Source organism: Synchiropus splendidus, chromosome 5 (assembly GCF_027744825.2).
Source record: "Synchiropus splendidus isolate RoL2022-P1 chromosome 5, RoL_Sspl_1.0, whole genome shotgun sequence".
Lineage (NCBI taxonomy): Eukaryota > Metazoa > Chordata > Actinopteri > Syngnathiformes > Callionymidae > Synchiropus > Synchiropus splendidus.
In genome coordinates, this window is record NC_071338.1 from 4,958,934 (window position 1) to 4,982,701 (window position 23,768).

The window sequence follows — 23,768 nt, forward strand, 5'->3', positions numbered from 1 at the left end:
TTCTGTTGTCGATTCTCATGGCAAGCATCATGATCCTATAGGGAGTTAGGCTCATCTTGGAGAGGCAGCTGGTCCTGAACGTTGCTCGCCAAGCCGTTGGAGAAAACGGACATGAGAACGGGCTTGTTCCAACCTGATTTGGCGCCTACTATGCTAAAGCGGATGGAGAACTCGGAGAGAGATTCCTTAGGGTAATTCTGGGACAAAGAGACGAGGCACTTAGAAGCGCTTGGACCGCTCTTGAAAGGAGCGCCAAACACCCGTCACATTTCGGAGGAGAATGTCTGGAAGTTATGTAATACAGGAGAGTCAGATTCCCACAGAGAGACCACCCATTGACTGGCCTGTAATATTACATTCAAGCAATTGCCAACAGTTTCACACAATATAGACCCCTGAAAATGCCAACCATTGGATCTTCTCTAAGTCAGCATTTACATGTAAACACATGAATGCACCTTTCAGGAAATCTGCTTGTAATGATGTTGTTGTTGGCAGGGGCTTGTCTGTAGCAGCCACCCATTGTGTTGTTGCTTTATATCAGAGTGGTCATGTTCCCATGGATCAGCATATATAACTGAGCGACCTGTGGGTGCTGTCAGTACATCACCTCTGGTTGTCTATCAGTGACAGACTACATCTTATCAAATAGCATGGAATACTGTACAAGTTGTACAGTGAAGTAGAGCTTAAGGCTATTGACAAAGGTTGCAGTCTTTTTTAATGTCTCACTCGAGTCTTGTGACATACATAGACAAGCTGCAATTGGCAATGCACGGCCTGTCAACCACTAGTGTGATCAAAGTCTTTGATGTTGTTCCATTTAAAGTGTGCATACGTGTGCGTCAGGAAAGAATGGGCCCGTGTTCTAATGCACCTGCCATGTGGCTCTTTGAAGTAACATGGCAAAAGAATGGCTCTAATTTACCGTTGGCTGGCTTCTGTTTCTTCAGAATTTCTCCTCAGCAATGTGTTCAAATGAAGGTTCATTAGTGCTCCCTCTGGCGTTATTTGATCTTCTCTTTTCTCTGTGCCTGTCCGTGCCCCTCCCTTGTCTGTTCTTCCCAGCTTCACAGGTAATGGAACGAGGATGGAGCCACTTCAAAGCATCTGTCTCCTCATTTACTGTAAGCCTCAAGGTTTCAGTCTGCTGTGCCAGACTGTCCAAGTTCTCACACAGGAACAAAAAGGTCTTTATTTCAATCCATTAAACCATGTTTGTGTTAGCACACGACACAAATGGATGCTTTTATTGTCAGTGTATGAAGCAAAAATCCACTTTCCCAACGTCAGTATGTTACGCCACGGCAGAGAGGATGGACAAGAGCAGCGCCTCTCAATATGAGACCATGGTTCTCAATCTGACTAGGGTGCAATGTTCAAGGAGTTCAAGAAGCTTTGAAATTGAGTGAGACGTTGTGTCATTATCAAGGGGTTAAAAGTGCAACCACTGCTCCTCCACCTGGAAATGGGTCCAATCATAAGTTCCAGTTAAATTCAAATATTCTTTGGAGGTGACAGGAAATGCATAAGGGGACCACAAGGCAAAAGGTCACAATTTATATACTTTATTGGGCATTGCTGGACAGTGAAGTGTATAGTGGGGGTTGCAAAGAAAAGATCTCAGTTTGTGGCCACCATGAAGAAGATCAATCTCTGACTGATGTCAAGAGTCTATGAAAAGTTGAATAAAAAAATTTGAACTACATTGACAATGATGTTGATGAAGTCAAGAAAACACCAAATCAAAAAAAGACATTCGTGACACAATATTTAAACAAATGCCATCTGTATCATCGGACTTAATGCAGTGCAATTCTTTGTATTGTGCAAAGAATCATGCTATTGTAATCATTTTTGCTGCGTTACATCAAGAATGTATTCACTACTGTTGGTCAAGGGATAAATCAATTATCTGATTTTTACTTCGAGATCATAAAAATGGGAATAATAATAATAATAGACCAATTCTCATATATGAGTGCCTATCTCGCTTGTTGCTGGTTATTGAGTTCTCCGACGAAATATTGTTGGTATATTGTGTACTGCGGATAGTCACTTTACAGTAACTTACATCATAACAGTTCAAGTAGTTTATTAGTTGTGGACCAGGACGGGTTCAGAAAAGAGTTTGGCACAACTTACATTGCTGCAAACTAAAATGAATACTGTTGACACCCCAGCCACAGTATTTCAATGAGAAATTGTACCCAAACTATTGTGAGACCAGGGTGATTCCAAAAATTGCAAAATAAGGTCCAGACCAAAAGAAACTCAGAAAGTTTTTGAAACATAAAAGGGTGACAGTAGGATATGCACACACCAATCTCCAGCTGAGTCCGGTGAAGGCTCACACGGGCTGACTCAGTCACACCACGACTGCTCAGTGCGCTGAGTCCGAACACCGATATGAGAGCTCCGAGATGGTGCACAGTCACTCTCCCTGCTCTCTAAAGAGCCTCTGTTCCCCAGGAGGCATTCCAAACTTGTGTGTTCTGTGGGAGATGAGCCTGTGAGTGGAATGTGGAGAAGTGGTGTGCCCCGAGGAACATTGGCGAAGGGGACCCCCAGTATTTGTGATGGAAAAATGGAGGGTTCTGGTTGGAAGTTAGTGTCCTGGGTTATCGTGTGAGGGTTGGACATGAGAACGCAAATGCCCTCCAGTGAAGCTTGTGTTGAGTCCAGATGAGATTCAGGTGGCAGGCTGAGTTGAGAATAGGAGTTGGATGCGGTTTCCACTGTTATGTCTGGAGGAGTGCATGTCGTGCTGGTGCAGCTCAAAAGGCAAGACGTGTCACTGGGTGGCTGCATGCAGAACGAGGCGTGAACCATGGTCGTAGTGTCCGAGTTCACAGCCAGACCTTCCGTAGAAATGTCTTCATGATGAACGTGTGAAACCAGTCCGGGACTTCCAGTCTGGAAAGGTGAGCTGTTACTGAGAGGAAGAGTTTGACCCCACTGGCCGGTGCCAAGGTCAGAGTCAGGAGAAAGAGGCAAGTAGGAGTTAACAGGTGGAAGAGTGGAGGACTGGAGTGGGTGGTGGATCTCTGTTTGTGCATCATCTGGACCTTTGTAACTCCAGGGAGGAGCCTGCCCTTTTGGAGTGTTTTGGAGGTACACATTAGACTTTGTGGTCACCACTGCTGATTTGGAAGCTGAGGCACAATCAGTGGGTAGAATCTGGATGCTGTAAGGGTACGGGTACTGATGAACCGATACATGAGCCTGAAGAAGATGCATCATGTGGTGGAGGACCCTGGTGAGCTCTGATACTTCCTGGTTTATTGCAGCCATCTGTGAGGGAAGATACCACAGCATGGTTTAGATTGGAGTAACAATTATCAGCTTTGACACGGTGGTCAATAATCACTTGGTTTCCAAAGCTAATATGTTCAAAGAATATCGGGGTACATCCTGGTCCGTGACAAATTGGAATATCTATTGGTCTCAGGAGATATTTTGAAAGGCAATGTGTAATTTTGAGGAACGCTTGTGGTTACTAAAAAAAAAAACCATGAATCTTCAACTACCAAATTTTTACCTGAGCTTTCACCTTTCCAGATAGGTCAGTTTATGGGTCTTGTGAGAAGCTGTTTTTTTTGGTCAGTCACTGAATACTGACACCTGCTGGACATTAAAAATCCCTTGCGTCAACCTACTTGACAGACTGAATTGACACTGATTTGATGATCTAGTGTATACAATAATGTCAAGCCTTTGCATTCATATTGTATTATTTCATATCGTTAAAAAAATGTATCATAATATGGAAATCTAAGTGAAAACTATATGAATGAGGATGCTTGTGGACTTTTCTAAATTAAGACTGTTGCATTTCTCACAAAACATAATGTGAATAGTGAGAGTTACTGTTATGAAGTGTCATGTGTCAACATCGAGTCATGCAGAAGTTGGCACCGAGAATAAACCGGCTCTGTTGATAACCCCCAGTGACTTTTTCTTTTTGCATCTGGATATTACAGTTACCTAGAACTTAATTTGAATTAGAACGTAACAAGACAAGTTGATAATGTCAGACAATGTGCATGACTTTTCGACCTCCACATAACTGTTTTTACTGGCCTTTTTATCACCACAATTATGTCTGACTGGGTCTATTTTGTCTTTCTCGACTTGTTCTTAATGAGTGATGTGGCCGTGTGATTTGATCGATTCTTGTTTATTCGGTTTCCAGATTTCTCCCTGAGTTCTGTTCGTATTTTACACCCGGTTCGGTGACGCCCTTGGTTCTTCCTTCTGTCTGTGTTATTTTGTGAATTACAAGTGTCTTCGCTACTGGTTACCACTTGCACTTGGGTCCCGAGCACACGTGGCTCCGTCTGCATACTGACCAGCCTTGTTTTAAACCACGACACACTTTGTTCATTAAAAAAATCCCAAGGCACCCCACCAAAGGAACCTCAGCCAAAGCACAATTGTGCTTAGTCGAATGTCTTGTAGAAAATCCCTTATAATTTGTGAAAATATTTACTGTTACTCGTCTATATTGGCATGCTAGTTGCAGAAACAAGCTGCCAAAAATGTATTGGTTTGAGCATCTCTTCAAGAAGGGATGGGCAAAAACATATCATGATTCATATATTATAAGTAACTGCATCTCTATCTCACGTATTTTTGAGACTAACTTGCAAGTTTCTGGTCAGTGTTGGTCCTAATGCAAAGATATCTGACAATTTAGGCCAAAGAACTTTACTGCAGTTTGGGAATTTCCCGACTAATCTTTTACATTCTTTGCCTCAGCTTGCTTCACAACAATTATTCTTTATCTCTTCACATTTTGGGGCAAATTTGTTTGGTTTTGCATTTACTTTTTAGCCAACTTTTAAACAACAGCGCTAACTTTGATAGTTTACAGGTTTTGAGTGAGACGTCATGTTAGCCATTAGCTCTGATAAATCTGCGGTCTTTGGCGTGACGGTTCCTACAAGAAACACTCAATCATTCTGTCGTGAAGGTGTGGTGAAGTCAGAGGCACATCAGGTTAAAGAATAACTCGCTTCTTCACTGTGAGTGTGGTGGAAGAGTAGCACCATGCACAGCTCAGCTGCCAGTGATGGATGAATCAACCCATCAGCATAGATCCGTAGTGTATAGAAAGAATATCACAGAATCCATGTAATTTCCAAACACTGGTAGATCTGATGTATCCAGCGTATATGTTGTATGGACTCTCTCTGACCAATCTCTGCTGTCTGACTTAAAATGATCACGTTGTTCTTCGGGTCAAGGGTCCTTACCTTATGGTCTTTTTATCGTCCACCAGAGGAGGAGCTCTGATGCACACATTTCCAAAATTACTGCTGTAATGTAAGATGTGCTTGTTTATTTTCCAGATCAGCTCCTTCTTTGGTCTAAGTCTGTATGGCTGGCGCTTACAGTCTGTGTGCTGTAGTGGACACTGTTGGTGGCTTTAACAGGAATTTTTAGACCAATGTAGGGAGATGTTTGTCTAAAAATGAGAAGACAGAAGTTATGATACCTTGTTGTGCAGCTGACTGATGCTCTGCCTGATCTCCTCAGTCTCTTGTAGCAGTGTTGTGTTCACCTGTATTGGATCTAAAAACACATGAACAAACATAAACAGTGGAGTTTGCACATATGTATTGTTACATTCTGAAATTGAGAGTGAAATAGATTCCCCATTTTCAGTAGAAGAGTGTTTAGACTGCATCATAATTTCTCAAGTTCTCCAGTTAACGTAAGGATTGAAACATACTGTATACTGGGGGCACCATGTGAAAGAGGAGGAAGACAATCTGAACCTAGGGAGGAGTATTGGACCAGAAAAGAGCCAAAACCGGCAATAACACTGTGACTACAATTTCAGGCATTCAGTCTGGAAGTTTTAGCTTCTCACACACTGCTTTGGCATCATTGGATCTGTCTGACATACTGTAGTAAAAAAGCAGGTTTCCATGTGTGACTGGAACGGAGATATCAGAATTGGTAGGGTACTGCCTCTGCTTGGATGAGATCATGTGCCACGTGAATGAGAACCAAAGGGAGTCATTCATTTTTATGTTTAGTTTCTTTCAGTGGATTGCATGGTATTATGCTGCAGGAAACCTGGGGAAAGTATTTTTTAATAATTTGAATCTCAAATAACGTACTGAACAAATATCTTCTCTGTCGTGATTCCTGTGCACGTTAACAGTCTACGCCCAAATCACCTTTGTTGCGATTGGTTATTTACCGGTCGAGCCCCACGCAACAAAGATGGATAAAAATTACTGTCATTTCCGTACTATAAGCCTACTATAATACTATAAGCTACTTTTTTCTCCCGGTCTGAGCCCTGCGGCTTATACAACAGCGCAGCTAATATATGGATTTTTACAGGCTGAAATCAGATTAAATCAGAGGCGATAAAATGGATGAAATCAGAGGCTTTAAATGGCCTGAACGCTGTCTTGTTTGCACTATTTCCTCACTCTCAATGCTGGACCCCGTTTTGAAAAGCGTTTTTAAGCCGTTGCACCACTGACCTGTCCACAGTGCAGACAGCACCTCTGAACCTCTGGCTTATAGACTGGAGCGGCATATGTATGAACAAGATCTATTTTTCTACTTAAATTTAGTAATATAATATAATTTTATATTTCAGTGCTCTCTATTGCCCAGAAATTATGGTAATATTTTTCCTTGAAGTTATTTGGCTGCTTAACCTGAGCTTATATTTGTGAAGCTACCTGCTGCTATGTATTTTCACAATTGTCATACTCTCATGGACTGATTGACAAGCACTTAAGATGTTGGCACTATCCACTTCTGCTTTCACCTTAGTTACCCTTTGACGTGTCCTGACACTCAATGGATCAGCACAAGGTTGGAATCCCCTCTGCCTCCCAACATTCCCCACAATAGAAGGCAGATTGGCCCTGGTGTTCCATCACCATCTTTCTGCGATCTGGAACTCAGATGAGTCCAAGAGATGGTTTTGGATTACCTTGACTCCCGCCACCTGCTTTGACTTTGGGTTGGCTGTGATCCGTGTTGAACTGAAACGTGTGGCCATTGTCTTCGATACCGTCCACAATCCTAGCAGGTGGGTTGAAGAGGAGAAGCCACATTAATGTAACAGTAGAACCTCCTCAAATGTCACCTGAGCTCCTAGTTAATGCAGACAACAGAGACCAAGAGAGAGACTGCTAGCTCAGATCCGTATGGGTTTTAGGTAAGGGTCAAAGAAAAGGATGGACATTTGAGAGCTCTGGACCAGCACTTTCTGGACTTCACAATACATCATGAATACATCAAAACAATGGGGAAGAAAAAGAACCTACAATACACTTTTTTATTTGTTCTACATGCAACTCATCTGAGACAGAGCTACATATAGCTTTAGAGTTTAATTTGCGAGTAATCAGGAGTTAACAGCTTTAGTGGGATTAAACAAGATTAAGATTTTAATCTATTGACGGCCCCGGTAGAGTGGTTTCCACAGACACAGATCTTCATCGGAGCAAAAACTCACTTTTGGGGTGTGTTTTTGTTTTAAAAACTTGCACATCAGGAGATCATTGGATGCATTTGAGGATATACTTCACATTTTTTAAAGCAAGAAAAACAGCCACATTGGTAACAAGCAAAATGTGTTAATAATGAACATATGATCAGACACATTAACTAGCTTTCAGAAACAAAGGAACGCATGACAACGAAAATAAATAAGTAAATAAATACCACCATGTTTGTACTGTACCTTGGACTGAGGTCAGACGGTCCAAAACATGTGACAGTTGGAATGAGTAGGTTGGAAGGCTTCTGCTCATCTCCAGTTTCACCTCTGGAGGATGTTGTAGCAGCAGCAGAGGTAGCTACACAGCTGACGTGCTCTTGTTTTGCTGAAGGCTGCGGAGACGAGCTTGGTCCCATTAAAGTGCGACTGACTTTTGGGGAGCGGCAATGGCGAAGGGCATTGAACTGGCGCAGCTCATCCCCAAGCAGGTTTCCCAAGGATGTGCGGCGGACAGGGCTACTGAAGTTGGGCAGCAGAAGGTTTCGGCGTGAACGTGTTGAAGGAGAAAGATGGAAGGCATCACTTAGATCGTCAGCTTTGTTCTGTTCTATTAAAGAATCCAGTCTGGGCTCCTGTTTCACACAAAACCACAGACACCGAAGCAGAGACATGACATCAGTCCAGTAGGAATTGTATGTATCCTTATTTTCAATTTCGGTTTCGGACTGTCAAGGAATACATGGACCTGAAGCTAAGCCCAGATACAGAGGGTGTAATGCTCGGTCAAACCAAGAGGCATTGTAACCTGGGATTTAGACAAATTATTATTGGCTCACAGTCACAGCGAAGTTTGGACATGTTGAAAAACCAAGGAGCTATGTTGCCAGCAGCATTGTTCCTTTGTCAAATGGCAAACAGCTCCTTTTTGAGGGACCAGACTAAGAACTTCAAGAAAATAACGGGTCATTTGACCTATCTACCTTTAATACCTAGTGACTTGCTTTCAGGTGCGAACAGCTCCAATGTTTGTAAAGGAGACCATTACTGGCACACCCAAGGAGGGCGTATGCTGAGGGGGAGACACTGTAGGCTTGTTGACTGTGCTAAGGATGGTGGTTTTCCAGCTACGCAGTCGTCATACAAGGGACAGCGATGTAAAAATATTGTCTGTGGCGACAGTTCTGCCCTTGTTGTCCAGGAATGGGCGACTGGGGTCCTTGCCAAGATATGGGAGGACATTGCAAATGTACTGTGATTTCAAGGCGCAAGTCACCCAAAACTTGATGCCAAACTTGTCAGGTTTCGTTACAATGTACTGTAGGAAACAGCAGCGATTCTTTGACGGGGAAAGCAGTTCCTCAATAGTGATGAGTCGACCAGGGGTGTAGAATGCAACTATTTATCCCCCTCAGCACAAATATACACTGTATTGCTTTTATCCATTTTCGTGACTTCCACACAGCTGTGTTACAAAGAAGATAAACATCTCATTCTATATTTGAAATGGAATGTTACATTACAAAGACACAAGGACACACTGGATAAACGCAAACTGCCAATGAAGATGCTGATGGAGTTCTACAGAGCCATCATGGAGTCGATCCTCACCTTCTCTATCTCAGTGTGGTACAGCAGCACCACCTCCAGGGACAAGGGCAGACTACAGCGCATTGTGCATTCTGCTGAGAGGTTGCAGACTGCCACATCAGATGTCCATGTCGGATCAGAGCCAACTTTCCACTGGCAAGGAGGCTACGGTCAATTCAGACCAGAACCACCGGTCACAAGAACAGCTTTTTCCCCTCGACCATCAGACTGATCAATTTGTGTACAGTCTTGTTGTATGTTGTTTAATTATTAACTACTTCTATTATTATTATTTTTATTCATTTATTATGTATTTTTATTATTTATTTATTTTTTTGTTTATTTTGTTCATTATTGATGTGCCAAATCACTTTCCAAGTTGGTGGGATCCTCACCGACATCGGCAATAAAGCTTTCTGATATTGATGCTAATTTGTATTTAGTGGTGTCCCATTTTCAAAGGAAAGATTTCCCCTTGATGAAGGGAATTAACTGTTTAGTGCACTTAAAACCAAGAATAAGATTTAAGGAGGAGTAATGGGACAGGGCCTAATAATGTATTATATATTATGCTAATTTATTACCACGTCTTCTTTGAAACATCATACCCACTGTGTGTATTTTAATCAACAAGGAAATGCATCTAAAATTCAATATCAGACCGCTATGTTGTGAGATTCAGTCCAATGAGCAATCTTATCATGAATATATGTTTGTGGAGCTGGAGATTAGAAGGAGTTGCACCAGAAGACATTCTTAAATTTTGGTTTTCAGATCTCATAACATGGAAAATTCAAATAAACCGAAATAGTGACACACAGAGAGAAAATCATCTGTGGAGATACTGTGGAGATGGAGAACTAAAAGACCCCTGAGGCTTCCTATCTGTTGACCCAGTTAGCAGGATGCTTCCAGGAACGGAATCTTTCCTGTTATTTGTAATTGACTCCAACCTGGAGTGAATCCCTTGTACCACGGCAATGCTAAATGTGTCATGACTCTGCTCTTATTTTGTCACGTGAGTCCTGTTTTTGCTTTCTCCCTCCGTTTCTTCCTGTTTGTGTGGCACACGGCTGGAGCCAATCAACCACTGATCACCCATGTATTAGAGCACCTGGACTCCAGCACTGTTTGCCAGATCGTCTCCATTTGTGTCCCTGTGATTGCTCCTCTAGTTCCCTGCGGTAAATTGGCTCTCTGTCGTTCGGTCTCTCGTTCTGTGTGCTAGCTAGCTTGTTTTTTGGTTACGCTGTCTTAAACCCTGGTGCCTGAGTTAGTGTTTTGGTTTCATCCTGTTTCTGCGTGTTTCCTGGTTTCTTTTGTCACTATCTCTGTTCATTGGGCTTTCGTCTCTCCGTTTCCAGGTTTGAGGTAGTTTCTCCCGGTTCGGTGACGCTTTCTGTTTGGACTCTTACTCATGTTTATGGACTTCTGCTAGTTTGGTGACTGTGTTTGGACATTTAGACGTTGCTTTGTTTCTCCCGGTTCGGTGACGCTTTCTGTTGTGGTTTTTCTTTGTTGCTTAATTATTAAAATATTCTAACTCGCTCCTGCCTCACTGTGACTTTCACCACTGCACTTGGGTCCCGCTCCAAGTCCTTGAACCGTGACAAAATGACCCATGAACAAGAATGCTGAGATGCTCAAAAGGAATCGATTTTGCAGCAATTTGATTTTGTTTTTAACAAAATTATTGCAACCAAACCATTTCTGTGGTGAAGTAATCCAAACTGAAAACTAGGTGGAAAACTATGTCTAAAAGCTTGAATAAAGCCTAACACCAGCCATGTTGATTGATGTAGAAGAAATTTGCATTAACACTACATTTGGATAAATATATCTAGTACCCAGAAACTTGAAAATGAAACTATTTTTACACGATAGCCACGAGCATGTTTCATCCTTCTTTTGTATTTATAATCAGTCCACAATGCCGCGTTCACAGCGGGATTCCACGGATTACCAATCGGAATCAAATATGTGGATAGCAGTTTCAGGTTAAAAGATACCGTTCAACTTACGTGAGAAATCCTGGGTGACCTTGAGAACCTGTTGTGGCCCTGCAAAGACAAGGTAGACATCAAAGATTACTGTTCACCCTATTTGCAGAGCAATTCAGGGGGGAAAGTTAACAGTGACTCCTTCACAACTTCAGACGATTCAGCTGATCAAGAATAGGTTGTCTGGGTAAAACGTTAAAACTATCATTCATGTGAATGCTCATGCCCACAGGTCATTGTCAAATGCATTTAAAACCACATTCCCATAGCCTATACATTTGTCATCACATTTCACAAGCATTTGTGCTAATTTAACACAGTATTTGATTTAATGGCTGTAAAACATGATTCACCTCTTCATGAAAAGCTCCATCTGATGCAGGGGTGCTTCACTTGTTCATTTTTATGTGTTTTATAGTGGCAGTTTATTTGTTTTATTAAACTATTCAATAAGATAAGTGCAAATCACTTCATATCATTTTTGAAACTCTTAATAACTCTCTACAACCCAATCTCAAGACAATTCGTTCATGGTTCCATGTATATTTAATCTATTTCTTTTTGTTCCGAACAGAACAGCAAACTGTTTCAGACAAATCTAAACCCATAAAAACCATGTACATATTAGTCTGCAGTCGTTTTGCTCTGTGAAGATGTAAGGAAACGTCCGTGCACAAAATGCGAAGTTTGTTTCCAGTCTGTGTTGTTGCTGATCCACTGGAGAGCGGAGAGCAGTCTGGAACAAGAGTCAGTGAATAAAGAACCAAAATCAAACCCAGGTGGTGAAATAGCGACTTGTGTGGCGGTAATGTTGTGACAGGGGTCGGAGAAGCACAAATAAATTGCAGCAGTACGACGTAATAGCAAGTGACTATGCCGCAATCGAGTTCCATTCATTTTTTTCTGTTCTCCTCGGAATGAAAAAAAGGCGTTTTCTGTGCCCTCATGCAAGGTGCAATAGATTAAATGTTTGTGACAGCATGAACGAATTTCCTTGAGACTGGGTTGCTCTTTAAGGAGTTGAAACTGCTTAGGCCATTAACTCACGAGATCTTGCTGAGTAAGACTGTCAGGACTGCAATCATATTATCTGAGTCAGAAAGTGTTCTATTCCGACACATTGTGCTTCCAAGCACAACCACGTTATGTGCTTGAGAGTACTGAGAGCAGATGGTCAACTGCAGCAGAATTTGGATCGTAACGGAGATGTGCCTGATTGCTGTCAGTACAATTTGGCTGATATTTGTAGTTAGACTAACAGTAGCAGTCAAACCTAGATTAAGCCAAGTGAACGTGAGACCCAAAGGCCAGTTGACTCATGTCTTAGTTTTTTCTAGATCATTTTTCTCCTGTTTGAATCCCCGTTTACACATAAATGTTTTTTTTAGAAACAAATATTTCATCTACTCCCTTTGTTTATACTCAAACAGTGATGCTTTTCTAAAGTTTCTTGCAAAGTGGAGCTCTTTAAAAACTTGCATCTTAGCATGTAAATGGAGCAAAACAGAGGAAAGACAGATGGCAGACGTCTCAGTGTGCAACCGAACTTGCACACGCATCATAAGTGCGACCACCATGTATTCCTTCAGGAGCAGCAGAAATGATGTTTGCATTTACAAATACAGACGAGGAAGAGACGCATTGGTGCTGATGCTATTTTCAGGAGTCTGGTTGGCTATCGTGGGCTTCAGCTTCTTGTTACTGTATACTGCCACCTCAAATATATAAAAAACGATAAAAAGTAATATCAACTCCAGTAATAAATCACAGTTTTATAGGTGTTGTGCTTATACTTGTAGTGTAAGAATGTATAGAACTTTTGAAGGATGGGAGTATTTTTAGAGTGTCACACTTCATTGATAAGGCTGATCAATGTTTATACGCCATAGGAAACTATGCTAAGTGCACAGTGCAGACATTAGTCAGAAGAAGCAGAACTTAACACAACTACATGTCAACTGTCCACTTTCCCACAGGCGTTCAAAAAGGCCATAAATGCATTGTCCACAGTCAGCTGGATGGTATGCAGACAACTGATATTTATGTGATATTTAAGATTGTCATTGAATAGGAAACATTTCTGCCCAGTGTAACCAGTGTAAATAAACTGAAACGGCACAAGACCAACTTTACGTTTATTCTTATGTAAAAACATTATGCAATTCATGTTCTCAGTAAATCCAAAATGGCAGTGGTGATGGTCAGTTGGGCCAAATGGATTATTGACATTTGCATTTTATTTTAAAATGTAATGTATGCACTTTCAAACAAATGTCAGCGATATTTCAAATCTTTCCACAGCAAGAAAATAAGTTGTCTTCTATATTTCTTGCCACTGAATTGCGAATATTTTGTGTTGAATATTAGAGATGTAATGTTATTAATCGATTGATAGACAAGCAGCTCTCTTCTTATGATACAGTTATAAACGTGTAACATTCCAGAGTTGTGTTTAAAAAAAAAAAGAAACTCAATAAAATTTTAAAAAATGTGTCGATCATATATGCAACGCTGCGGATAACTTTAAGTTTTATTGATGTTTGTCTAATTCATATAAGTTTGATATTACACATAGCTACTAAGGAAACGTACGTAAGTAAATGTACATGGAAATACTGTCATATATTGTTCTTTGAGGTTCCCAGATCATAAGTTTCATATTGTACAAATTTACTAAGGAGCTTATAGCTAGTTTGACTGCCATATGTAACAATTACAAGTTCTCTAAACAGATACCTGTACGTGAACAAGCAATTATTTTGGAAAACGGAGAGGGTGAAATGTCCTTTTCTAAAATTAGCCACCTTCATGCAAACGGGGGTTCAGTCCACTGTTATCAAGCTGTGAGTTGTCACATGGTTTGAGAGTCAATGCCTGCCGTTGCTCTCACCATGCAGTGGAAGCTAGATTTCACAGAGGCTCAGAGTAATTGGTGTGACATTCAAGTCACTGGCAGCCCTTTGGCCCTTGATGCTATGTCTACTGGCAGGACAACGTTTCCCTGTTAGGGTCTAGTGTGTTGTCTCTGTGGCCCTCAAAATGTGTCAAGACCAGAAAACACAATGTGCGTCTTCCTATAAAATGAATTTATGCGTGCTCCATGGTCATCAATACAGGAGTCAACAAGGACTGGAGCATTTTTTTTTAATTAATTAGAAACTTTTATGGCAATACTTTCATTTTCACTTTACTTATTTTATTTATTAAAACGATTTTTTAAATATACATATATATAGACGTTGTTTTATTATATTTATATTATTCCAATTTTTATTCAGGATGCACACTTTTTCCAATTTTCTCAGTCAACAGTTTGCATAAAGTGTATTTTTCGATGACAAACATCTGCAAATACTAGCTGATCACATGGTTTCACATCATTTCACAAGGTTTTGGTTTTGTTTACATGTATGGTTATGAAATGAAATCAGTAATTCTGAAATCAGAAATTAATAATCACAGTAATAAATCAATTCTGTTCCTTGAATGGGCCCCTTGACCCATTTGTTCTGGAAAAGGTGGGCCCCGAGATCAAAAAGGTAGACAGTGGAAGTTATTGGGGTTATGTATGACAAGTGTAGAGGTGTGTGAAAGAGCAAACGTTGAGGAATGTTGGTCGCTCAGCGCCGTGGTTGCTCAGGCAGATCTTGTCTTACATCAAGGGTATAGTTCATGAAGAAGTTGGGAGGCTCAGATGGTACAGCACAGAGTTTTCCGGGCTAGTGACAGTGAGAGCGCTGGTTCCTCAGCAGCAGTCTGTGACTGAGCGTGACATTCAGAACGCTAAGCTAAATGCCCTAGAAATAATAAGTAATTTCACCGAACTAGATGAGCATCCTTTTTCAGGTGTTGCTGCGGAGTCAGGTGCAGTTTTGTCAGCCGCCTGAATCTGTCTGAAGCCCCTAGAGTGGAAACTTTCATAAACGCAGTGCTCTCTGTCTCAGAGTCCCGCTACAAGCGGTCAGTGTATCAATATTTCAAGGACATAGCAAAGCCTCTTGAGATTCACCAAACTGCGATGCCTCACATCAAATTATATGTTTTTCAGTTGTCCTTTTGACAGAATAGTTGCTGCATTCTGCAAGGTTTTTTTTTTTTGCCTTCTTGAAGAGGTATATTAGAACTTGTCTGAATTAAAATGATTTAATGGTTCATGTTTCCACATCATGTACAAAGAAGGTCTCATCATTTTGATTACAAATTCATGGTTAATCCATGTGATCGGTATTGGAGATCGGCAGCAAAAGCCCTGATAGGAGATTCTCTACTACAAATCTTTATTAGCACCTCAAACTTCATATGTCTGGTGTATGTGGGCAATAAACTTCATATTTCATGAGGAAAAAATTGTGGCAGACAATCATGATATCAATTCTTAGCTAAAAAAAATCGTCATACTTTCCCTCGAATCTTGCGGGCCTCCTTTAAAGTCAAGAAGAAGAATATAAAATGTAGCATTTCATTAATATCTTGAAACTGAAGTCTTGTTTATCTGCATTTTTTGTTGCTAACAACCGTCGAAATTGATTCATCGAATGTCAATTTCTGTCATGTTGTTTTCAGTACCTCATCCTGGCTGCCTTCCCTCAGGTTGTACGTCAGGTTGTTGTGAATGTCGGAGGAGAACACGCTGCCATACTCAGGGTAGAGCTCTAGGACATCCTTCAGGCCACGCACACTGATGTACTGGAGGTCACAGTAGGTCAAAGCCTTCACATCTGCGTTGGTCTTAATCACATGATCGGTCCCAGGTAGATCCGATCCAATCAGATCTCCTTTACCTAAAAACACAGACAACAAACCTTTATCTTATTACTATTTTAGTGATATCTTAATTTGTCTTCCTGTAACCAACAGTGATGTGTTGACAAACAATTATCACTGCATGCCTAGTTCATGACTAAGTATATGACCAAAATGAACGTTCAGCAACCCCTTGTTACTGCAATGTTATTCTAGTGCATGAGGGGGCATCCACCAGGCACACAGCACCACAGCTCCGAGGCGTCCCAGAAGCCTCATTAAAAATATGCACAGCACTTCTCTATTTTCCAACAGTGGTTGGGCAGTCCAAAAAAGTATTTTGCTGGTGTTGAACCTTTTCAGTTATTACCAGACTGTGCATGAGGTGTGTCTTGATACCCACACATGCGCACACACTATTGTGCAATGTTACAATCTCTGGGGGACCGTGGCACATTTGGGGCAGACAAAAACTACTCTTCTCCTTGACCACTCAAATATATTGATCACTGAAGTATTTAGAGCAGCTGAATTGCAGCTGATCCGATTCACATCATCTTGGTAAGATTGGTTGCTGGATTTCAACTCCCAAGTATAGGGCAGGATTTGATAGCCCTTAGATTCAAAACAGCCATTTTTTTCCTTTTCCAGGGAGAGAAATACAGTCTGCAGCAGCAAAACATAGTCAACACTAACGGGAGCTGCAACTAGGAGGGTGAAGTGTCTCATGGAGTCTCTTCGGAGTCACAGCCTGCCGACCCCTGGAATAGTGTAACGGTGAGTCTCTGGTCTGAGATGCTTAATTGATTCATGCCCTCATGTGGCGGACAACATAAAGTTCATGGTTTTATTTCACCAAAAGGAGTTCATTGGTGCTCAATATGTGTATCCACTTCACCGACTCCCAAGGATTCACAGATTCTAGCGGACACAAAAGTTCAGAACCCAGACAAGTGAAAAGTAGAGTACTATTGTGCAGTTTTCTGCAAAACATGCAATGCAGTTGGTCATCTCGGTGAAAAGGACTGTTGTGAAATATTTGCTGTATGGATCGCTGTATTCCATAGAGAGACTCTGGCGTGGCAAACTCAACCACTAAGCCTTTGCAGCGCTGTCTTTCGGGAAGCAAATACTGGCTCCTCTCACTTACAGCCAACTCTTCATCATCCTTCAAGATGATCATTAGAAAACAGTAGCTTCATGTCGACCATCAGTGTCACCATTTACACAGCACAGTACACCATCTATCTCGTAATCCTTGGGAGCCACATGAACCGGCCTTTGTGATGTCTAGTTCAGTAGGTAAAAAGAAATCAGTACAATCTACATAAAAGGTACAAGAACCTTTTGCGTAGACGCCATATTTGTTATTTGTAAAACTAAGTTTCATCTTTTAAACTTTCATCTTACTAAGACTGCAGACAACATGGGAAATGTCTCCCATTTAATCAACCCATGCACGTCTGAAGGACTTTTGTACTGCATAATATACAGTATACTTGACCTGAGCATGAACTGGTTGGCTAAGTATTGGTAAAATGTGTGATGGTATTAGAAGAAAAAAATGTTAATTTGGCAAAAAAGAAGATGTGCAAGAGTTGACATTAAAGGGTTATTACTGGATGCTTGCATATCCTCAGAGGGCCAGGTAAAAAAAGGGATTTGGGTGCTTCGACCTCTATTGTGAGAAGTCATTTATTTTTACGAAGCTGATCAACAGGCTTGTGAGGGCCTTCTATCAGACACATAGCAAAGTTATACGAACCTAATATAGCCAGAACCATGCCATCCTTCAGCACCTCTAAAGACCCGGAGCAGACAAAGTAGTTGGCGTGCAGGGCGTCACCCTGACGGATCAGGTACTCTCCTGGGACGCAGAAGGAGGTCTTGATATGGAGCGAGAGAGAGCGCAGGCAGCCGCGACTGGCTCCTTTGAAGACAGGCAGCTGGAGAATGTCCTTGTTCAGATGCATGGCAATGTCAGCTCGCAGCTCATCAGGAAAGTCGTGCAGGAGCTGTGAATGTATGACACGTACAACAAGGTATGTCACTGACAGGCAATGAGAGGGTGGGCCTGCAAGCCACTGCTGAGCTGCAATAGGACATGATTTTGGGGCAGCTGCATGCTGTGATGCAGCGTCCCACTGGTTTGGATTGAGTGACTGTCGCAAAGTAAGAACTCCCACCTCATTTGCATCGATGCCGTTGTTGACGGACCAAGTGGTCTGAAAGTACTCCAGCATACGTTGCTTGATCTGCTGCGGCAGTCGATGGACACGGATGAAGTCCTTCAGGTCCTTCATACGCGTGTGGTACAGGGAGCGCCTGGAGTACATCCTCTGGATGATTGCTGTCACGTTTCCGAACACGACAGCGTGCATCAGCGCTAGTGCAGTGGAGGGGACACAAAAGCATACAGTGTGACTTCAGGAGTATGACAAGCCAATAAGAGAAAATACCAGATGGGGATTTGTTTGTTGTGCACTGATGCTGCTCCATATTTTCGTTCGTTTGAAAAACTGCCCAGGTATCAGACGTCAGGTGCCTGAACGAAGTTCCACAAGAGGGCGCTCATTGTTTACTGAATAACACCTGCCCCCATAGAGCATTTGCTTCTTCTGTGCAAGTCTCTAACAAACATAAGCCATAGAACAATCCCATACTTGGTGATATCACTGGTGCTACAGATTTCTCATTTTTCATTTTTGTAAACATGGCACGGAAGTTATGGGCAGGGTAGGAGTGAGTTTATTTTTTTTACCGCACACCTTGACTGCAATGATTGAATGGTGATATGACTATAAACACAACAGCCATTTCTCTCTTCACTGCAGTGAAAAAAACCTTATGGTGCTTTGAAGGTGTTTCTTCAATTTGAAAGAGATGACAGGACTTTTGAATTTTGAAACAGTCTTGCACAATCACCTACAAGATCTTCATGTGAATTAAAGGAAAGTGCGGTTCAGGAAGTGGTGTCATGATTCAATGTGTACAAGTGAGGTTCCTTCAATGTCTTTCCTATTAATTCGGGAATCTGCCACAATTATCTCTAGCTCAAGGCCCGAAGGCAGAATCGTTCATGGTGACCGTATTTGCGTCAAAGTGAGACGTGAGGATCGGTTTGAGACCCCTGTCCTAAACGCTTCAACTCACTCTATTTCCCAGAAAACATCATGGACTGCTGTGTTCAGATACGTCTTCATTTTATTGTTTTTATCTATAGATACCCATGTCTGAATTTGGAAATGACACATACGTCGTCAGTTAACCACAGCTTAGTCAGGGTTGCGAGGAGACTATCCCAGCGCTCATTGGGCGAGAAGCAGGGCACAAACACCATTCACACACACACGCACACCAAGGGGAAATTATAGCATCTATTTAACCTCGTGAGCATGTGAGTTTTGGACTGTCGGAGGAAACCGAAGAAAAGCCATAAGCACACAGGGAGAACATGCAGAAAGGCTACCCGTCCAAGCCTGGAATGGAGAGCAAGAGTGGCACGACTAGGCCGTTGTGTGGCCTGTAATGAAACGTTAGCCTCAACTTGAGACGATAAATATGACTTAACAAATAGAGATTGACCTGATTTGTCCACGACTGACCTCCAATAAGCATAGTGCAGATGGAGAAGATCTTCTCAGCATCAGTGTTGGCACAGACGTTGCCGAAGCCCACGCTGGTCAGACTGCTGAGGGTGAAGTAGAGGGCAGCGATGTAGGAGCTCCGCACTGTTGGGCCGCCCACAGTGCTGTTGATGTACGGCATCTCCAGACGCTTGCCAAGTTCGTGAAGCCAACCTTAAGTGAGAGATGGGTGGGGGCCAGTCAGGGAATTCATTCATCACCAGGCCTCACATCCCAAAGACAAGCACAGCAGATGTATACACATCCATGCCCAGTTCAACATTATCTGTCTGTCTGTCTGTCTATCCACATTACCAGAACTCACCGATGTCCCAGGTGTCATTGGTCTCGATCTCCTTGCGTCCGATCATGTACCAGATGCAGGCCATCCAGTGAGCCAGCAGTGCGAACACAGACATCAGTAGTGTGAGTACCATGGCACTGTACTGAGAGTAACGGTCCAGTTTCTGAAGCAGGCGGAGGAGCCTTAGCAGACGTACTGTCTTCAGCAGATGGACCAGGGAGGTCTGGAATGGAGGGCACAGCACAGCAGAGGCAAGGAAGGGAGAGAAGTAGGACAGGAGATATTGTCTTTGAAGTCTGCCAACATGGAGCTGCTAAAAGTTTCACTCACCACTGTGATGTTGAAGGCATACAGAAGGTCAAAGGGAAGGGCAGCAACCAGGTCCACAAAGAACCACGTGGTGGCATAGTGAATACAAATGGAACGTGATTCATACACCACCTGGCCCGAATGGCTGACATATGTCGTGCGAAAATTTAAGACGATATCTAGAAATGGAAAAAAAAAACATGATCGTCCATTGAACAAAACGTCACCAGGGGGCCCTATTCATCCACAGGTTGAACATGCAGATCTTCTTATTAGTGTACAAAATATGTGTGTGTGTGTGTGTGTGTGTGTGTGTGTGCGTGCGTGCGTGTGTCCGTGCGCATGCCTGTCTGTGTGTCTTGTCATTACACCATGTGCAGACACGTTGGTAAACTGCTTGAATTGGTTGCAGTACAGTGGATGATCAAAGACAATCACTAACTAGTCTAGCTTCTTTATCAATCATCTATATGTAGGTGTTGCTCAATTCTTGAGCTCCTTTTTGTATTACTTTTCATCATCTATTTCAATAAGGAAAAGCCTGGCAGGAGAAGAGCACCAGAACTCACCCAAGATGAAGAGCATCTCCACGGCTATGTCACTGACGATGGTAGAGCGGCCAGCAGTGACCGTGTCATCGTACGGTGTGAAGCTGACATTGTAGGGTACAGTCACAGCCACGTAGAAGGTGGCCAATAGGATAAGCCAGTCCCACAGCGCTTTGGAGACACTGTAGTGGAGCAAAATGAAGCGAGACTTCTGCACCGCTGCAACCTTGTACTCCGGTATCGAAGGTTTATCAATAATGCCCTGCATAGTGGAAGAGACAAAAAAACTAGTCAAATTACTGTTTCCTGTCAAGTAGAGACGTTACAACTCTAGGTCAGGATGTATTGCTTGTTATTATCTCAAGCGTTTATCAACTATCCAATTAAACATAATCTTATGTAACCTGAAATTAAATACAATGGAGCCCAAGGGACAGAGGGAAAAAGGAAAAAAAATGCTGCACACGAAATACTATCTGGTGCGCACCAGTGGCACATGATGTATGTTTGAACATTTCAATGGTTTTGCACAAGTAACTCACACATTGGTCCTTATACACACAAGTTCTGTGTCGGATGATCATTTGGTGCACACAGAGCCGTTGTTCTCACTCACAGTAGGAATAACCAGCAGAGCAGTTATTCTGAAGTCCCACCGTTTGAAAACGCCAGATCTGTGTTGATTCAGATTTTATTGAAATGATGACGTTACCCCAGTCCCTTGACTTCTTCCCGAAAGAATCGCCAATTCACAATACCGTCACACTACAGATTGGTGTACATTCAGCAACTAGTATACAACTTATTGTTAATATTAAAATGAAACCTTCAGCTACTCATTGCAATGAAAAGCAGACAATCATTGCAATAACGTGAGCAGATCACACTCTTCAGAGAGGCCAGTCACAAACACAATGTTAATATTCACATTTTGAGCGAATATTTTTTTTCTGAAACCATAACCAAACAGGAACTTATGGAACTCAAGATGATTACTCCCTGTGGTGTTGATGCAGCAGTTGATCAGAAGGCTGTTAAAAGTTCAGTATTGACTTGTAATAGCAGGCCAACTGTGTAAACATCAGCGTTTCTTAGTGATCCATTTGGTCATGTGCAAAGAATAGTGGTCAAGCTTCATGTGTGCACATGCACCACTCCATCTTTGGTTGTTGTTAGTTGCAGTCCTAGCATGGGTGCTGCACCGTTTTCAATTGTTTTCAGTGTATTTGTGTTGGCTGTAGAATTTACTGAGCACTTGCTCACAAGATACTGTATTAAGTGGTGCGCACCAGTTAGTAACTCATGAGCACCACATAGTCACCATTTCTTTTTTCTCATGTCCCACTGGGAGCTCCGTATCCCCTATACGTTGGAGATGAGATTTTGTTCGGAGTGCTCTGACGAAAAGTTGAGAGAAATTGCGATGACAGAAGCTATATCATTCCACCACCACCCAATTCCCCAAACCCCTCCTTTTTAGGAAGCCTGGATCTTGCAGATGACTTGACAAAGATGACGCACAGGTTTTGGTGATTTACAACCCTCTGTTAATTACAGATGAGAATCTCTGCTTTGCCCGAACAAGAAGGTTGAAAGTGACATTTTAGCCGTCACACTCATTTGCAAAGCAGACTGCATCCTGTCTCTGTGATGACAGTTCAGTATGAGAGATGCAGACAATGTCAGACAGAGATTTCAAAGGTCGGATAGAAGTACAGATAGAGCCACCCTGGACAGGTCGCTAGCCTGTCACAGGCACACAGAAACAGACAGCCATTCACATACTCACACCTAAGGACATTTTATAGCACTGAACTGTATTCTAAACACTGCTTTTTGTAGAATGCCCGGGTAGAATGTACAAACACCACACATAGAGGCCTGAGGTTGCCTGAAACTGGAAGCAAAGCTGCAAACTTCATACAGTGAGGTGGTAGCATTAGCTCTCCATGGCAAGATGTCAGAGACTGCTCTTTCAGTGGTCATGTCTGGTCAAGGTCATGTCTGCTGGTGTTCCTTTTATACACGTGGGGAATGTGCTCATGAGAGAAAAGTATCTTGCAGTTTAAGTATCTCCATCAGAACAAAACTTGTTCCATGCTGTATTTTTATATTATTATCATAGGTCAGACTTTTAGTTAACACAATCAATTATTCATTAAATGAAGTTGTAGATCGTTCTTATTTGTGTGTCTATTTTCAATTTAGCCATATGCAACCTGGGTATGTCCTCACACAGCTTCCCCCACTCCTCTCTGTATCAGAGGAACGAGTGTGTGTGAGTACAGGTGCCTTGCTTACTGGGTTGCATACAAAATCCTTACAGAGCACCATTCACTGGATTCTCCACAGACATATCTAAAGTGATCAAGCAAACTACCTTGAACAGGACTCTGCAGATACAGTCAAACATAGAACCCAGATGTTGCTTTGTTGTGTCAGCCTCAACACTAGTAAGTTTAAAATGAAGCTGTGCTGGTTAGGGAGGGGCAGTTCTGTGGCTCATTCATGCCAGGCTGCGCTCATGATCTGAACGGTATCTATTCATGCTTTATTTATTCTTAATTCTCTAACTTGTCAAGGCTTGAACAATGACATGACACATTGCATGTCTTCCCAAGTGATATTGATAAAAACTATTGACAGGGAGTGGGTCTAGGTTTTGCACATTGCTTGAAAAAAAACTGAGACAGGATGAAGAATAAGGTCACAGCATGTGTGAGAGAAGCCTGAGTGGATTTTCCACTGGTTCAGTGAGGACATAAATTCTGATGCCAGAGTCAAATCTGAGAGAGGATTGAGTGATTTACTCACAGTGCCCAGGTTCACTTCGCCTTTGCCTCCGCCTGAGAACTGATTGGTGAGTTGGTACAGCATCGTGCGTCCTCGCTTCCTGGCCTCGTTCAAGTGAGAATTGCTTTTCCTCTTGTGTGTTTTGTCCTCTACAACTGTCAAATAAATCCATTAGTGCTGCTTCAGTTGAATTATTATTAGTGAGATGAGTTAAGTCAAACCAGTCATATCAATAACTCTGCCATCTGATTATCAAAGACAAGTGATGGTGTTCAGCTAGTACTTCCACGCAGATAACACTGCCTATAATGCAAAAGTATATACACACTATCAGTCAAACATTTCACTTCTCACCAAATGGTTGTCCTTTATTCTCAT

The 23,768-nt window shown here is 42.1% G+C and overlaps 1 protein-coding gene across 3 annotated transcripts in view; it reads right to left on the reverse strand.

Annotated features, from left to right (window-relative positions):
* Positions 1-1,478: 1,478 nt before the first annotated feature.
* Positions 1,479-23,768, reverse strand: part of LOC128759302 (potassium voltage-gated channel subfamily H member 4-like) — a 35,518-nt gene continuing 13,228 nt past the window's right edge. For 2 of the 3 annotated variants that reach the window (XM_053866174.1, XM_053866173.1), the window contains 13 exons: positions 23,412-23,545; positions 20,619-20,859; positions 20,071-20,228; positions 19,762-19,963; positions 19,416-19,610; positions 17,997-18,196; positions 17,576-17,825; positions 15,634-15,848; positions 11,089-11,127; positions 7,724-8,112; positions 6,968-7,059; positions 5,501-5,577; positions 1,479-3,294 (listed from right to left, as the gene is read on the reverse strand). In XM_053866174.1, the coding sequence (XP_053722149.1) occupies positions 2,365-3,294; positions 5,501-5,577; positions 6,968-7,059; positions 7,724-8,112; positions 11,089-11,127; positions 15,634-15,848; positions 17,576-17,825; positions 17,997-18,196; positions 19,416-19,610; positions 19,762-19,963; positions 20,071-20,228; positions 20,619-20,859; positions 23,412-23,545 (3,122 nt within the window). In that variant the 3' untranslated portion in view covers positions 1,479-2,364. The remainder of the gene's footprint in view (positions 3,295-5,500; positions 5,578-6,967; positions 7,060-7,723; positions 8,113-11,088; positions 11,128-15,633; positions 15,849-17,575; positions 17,826-17,996; positions 18,197-19,415; positions 19,611-19,761; positions 19,964-20,070; positions 20,229-20,618; positions 20,860-23,411; positions 23,546-23,768) is intronic. The other variant, XM_053866175.1, reaches the window with a different exon arrangement.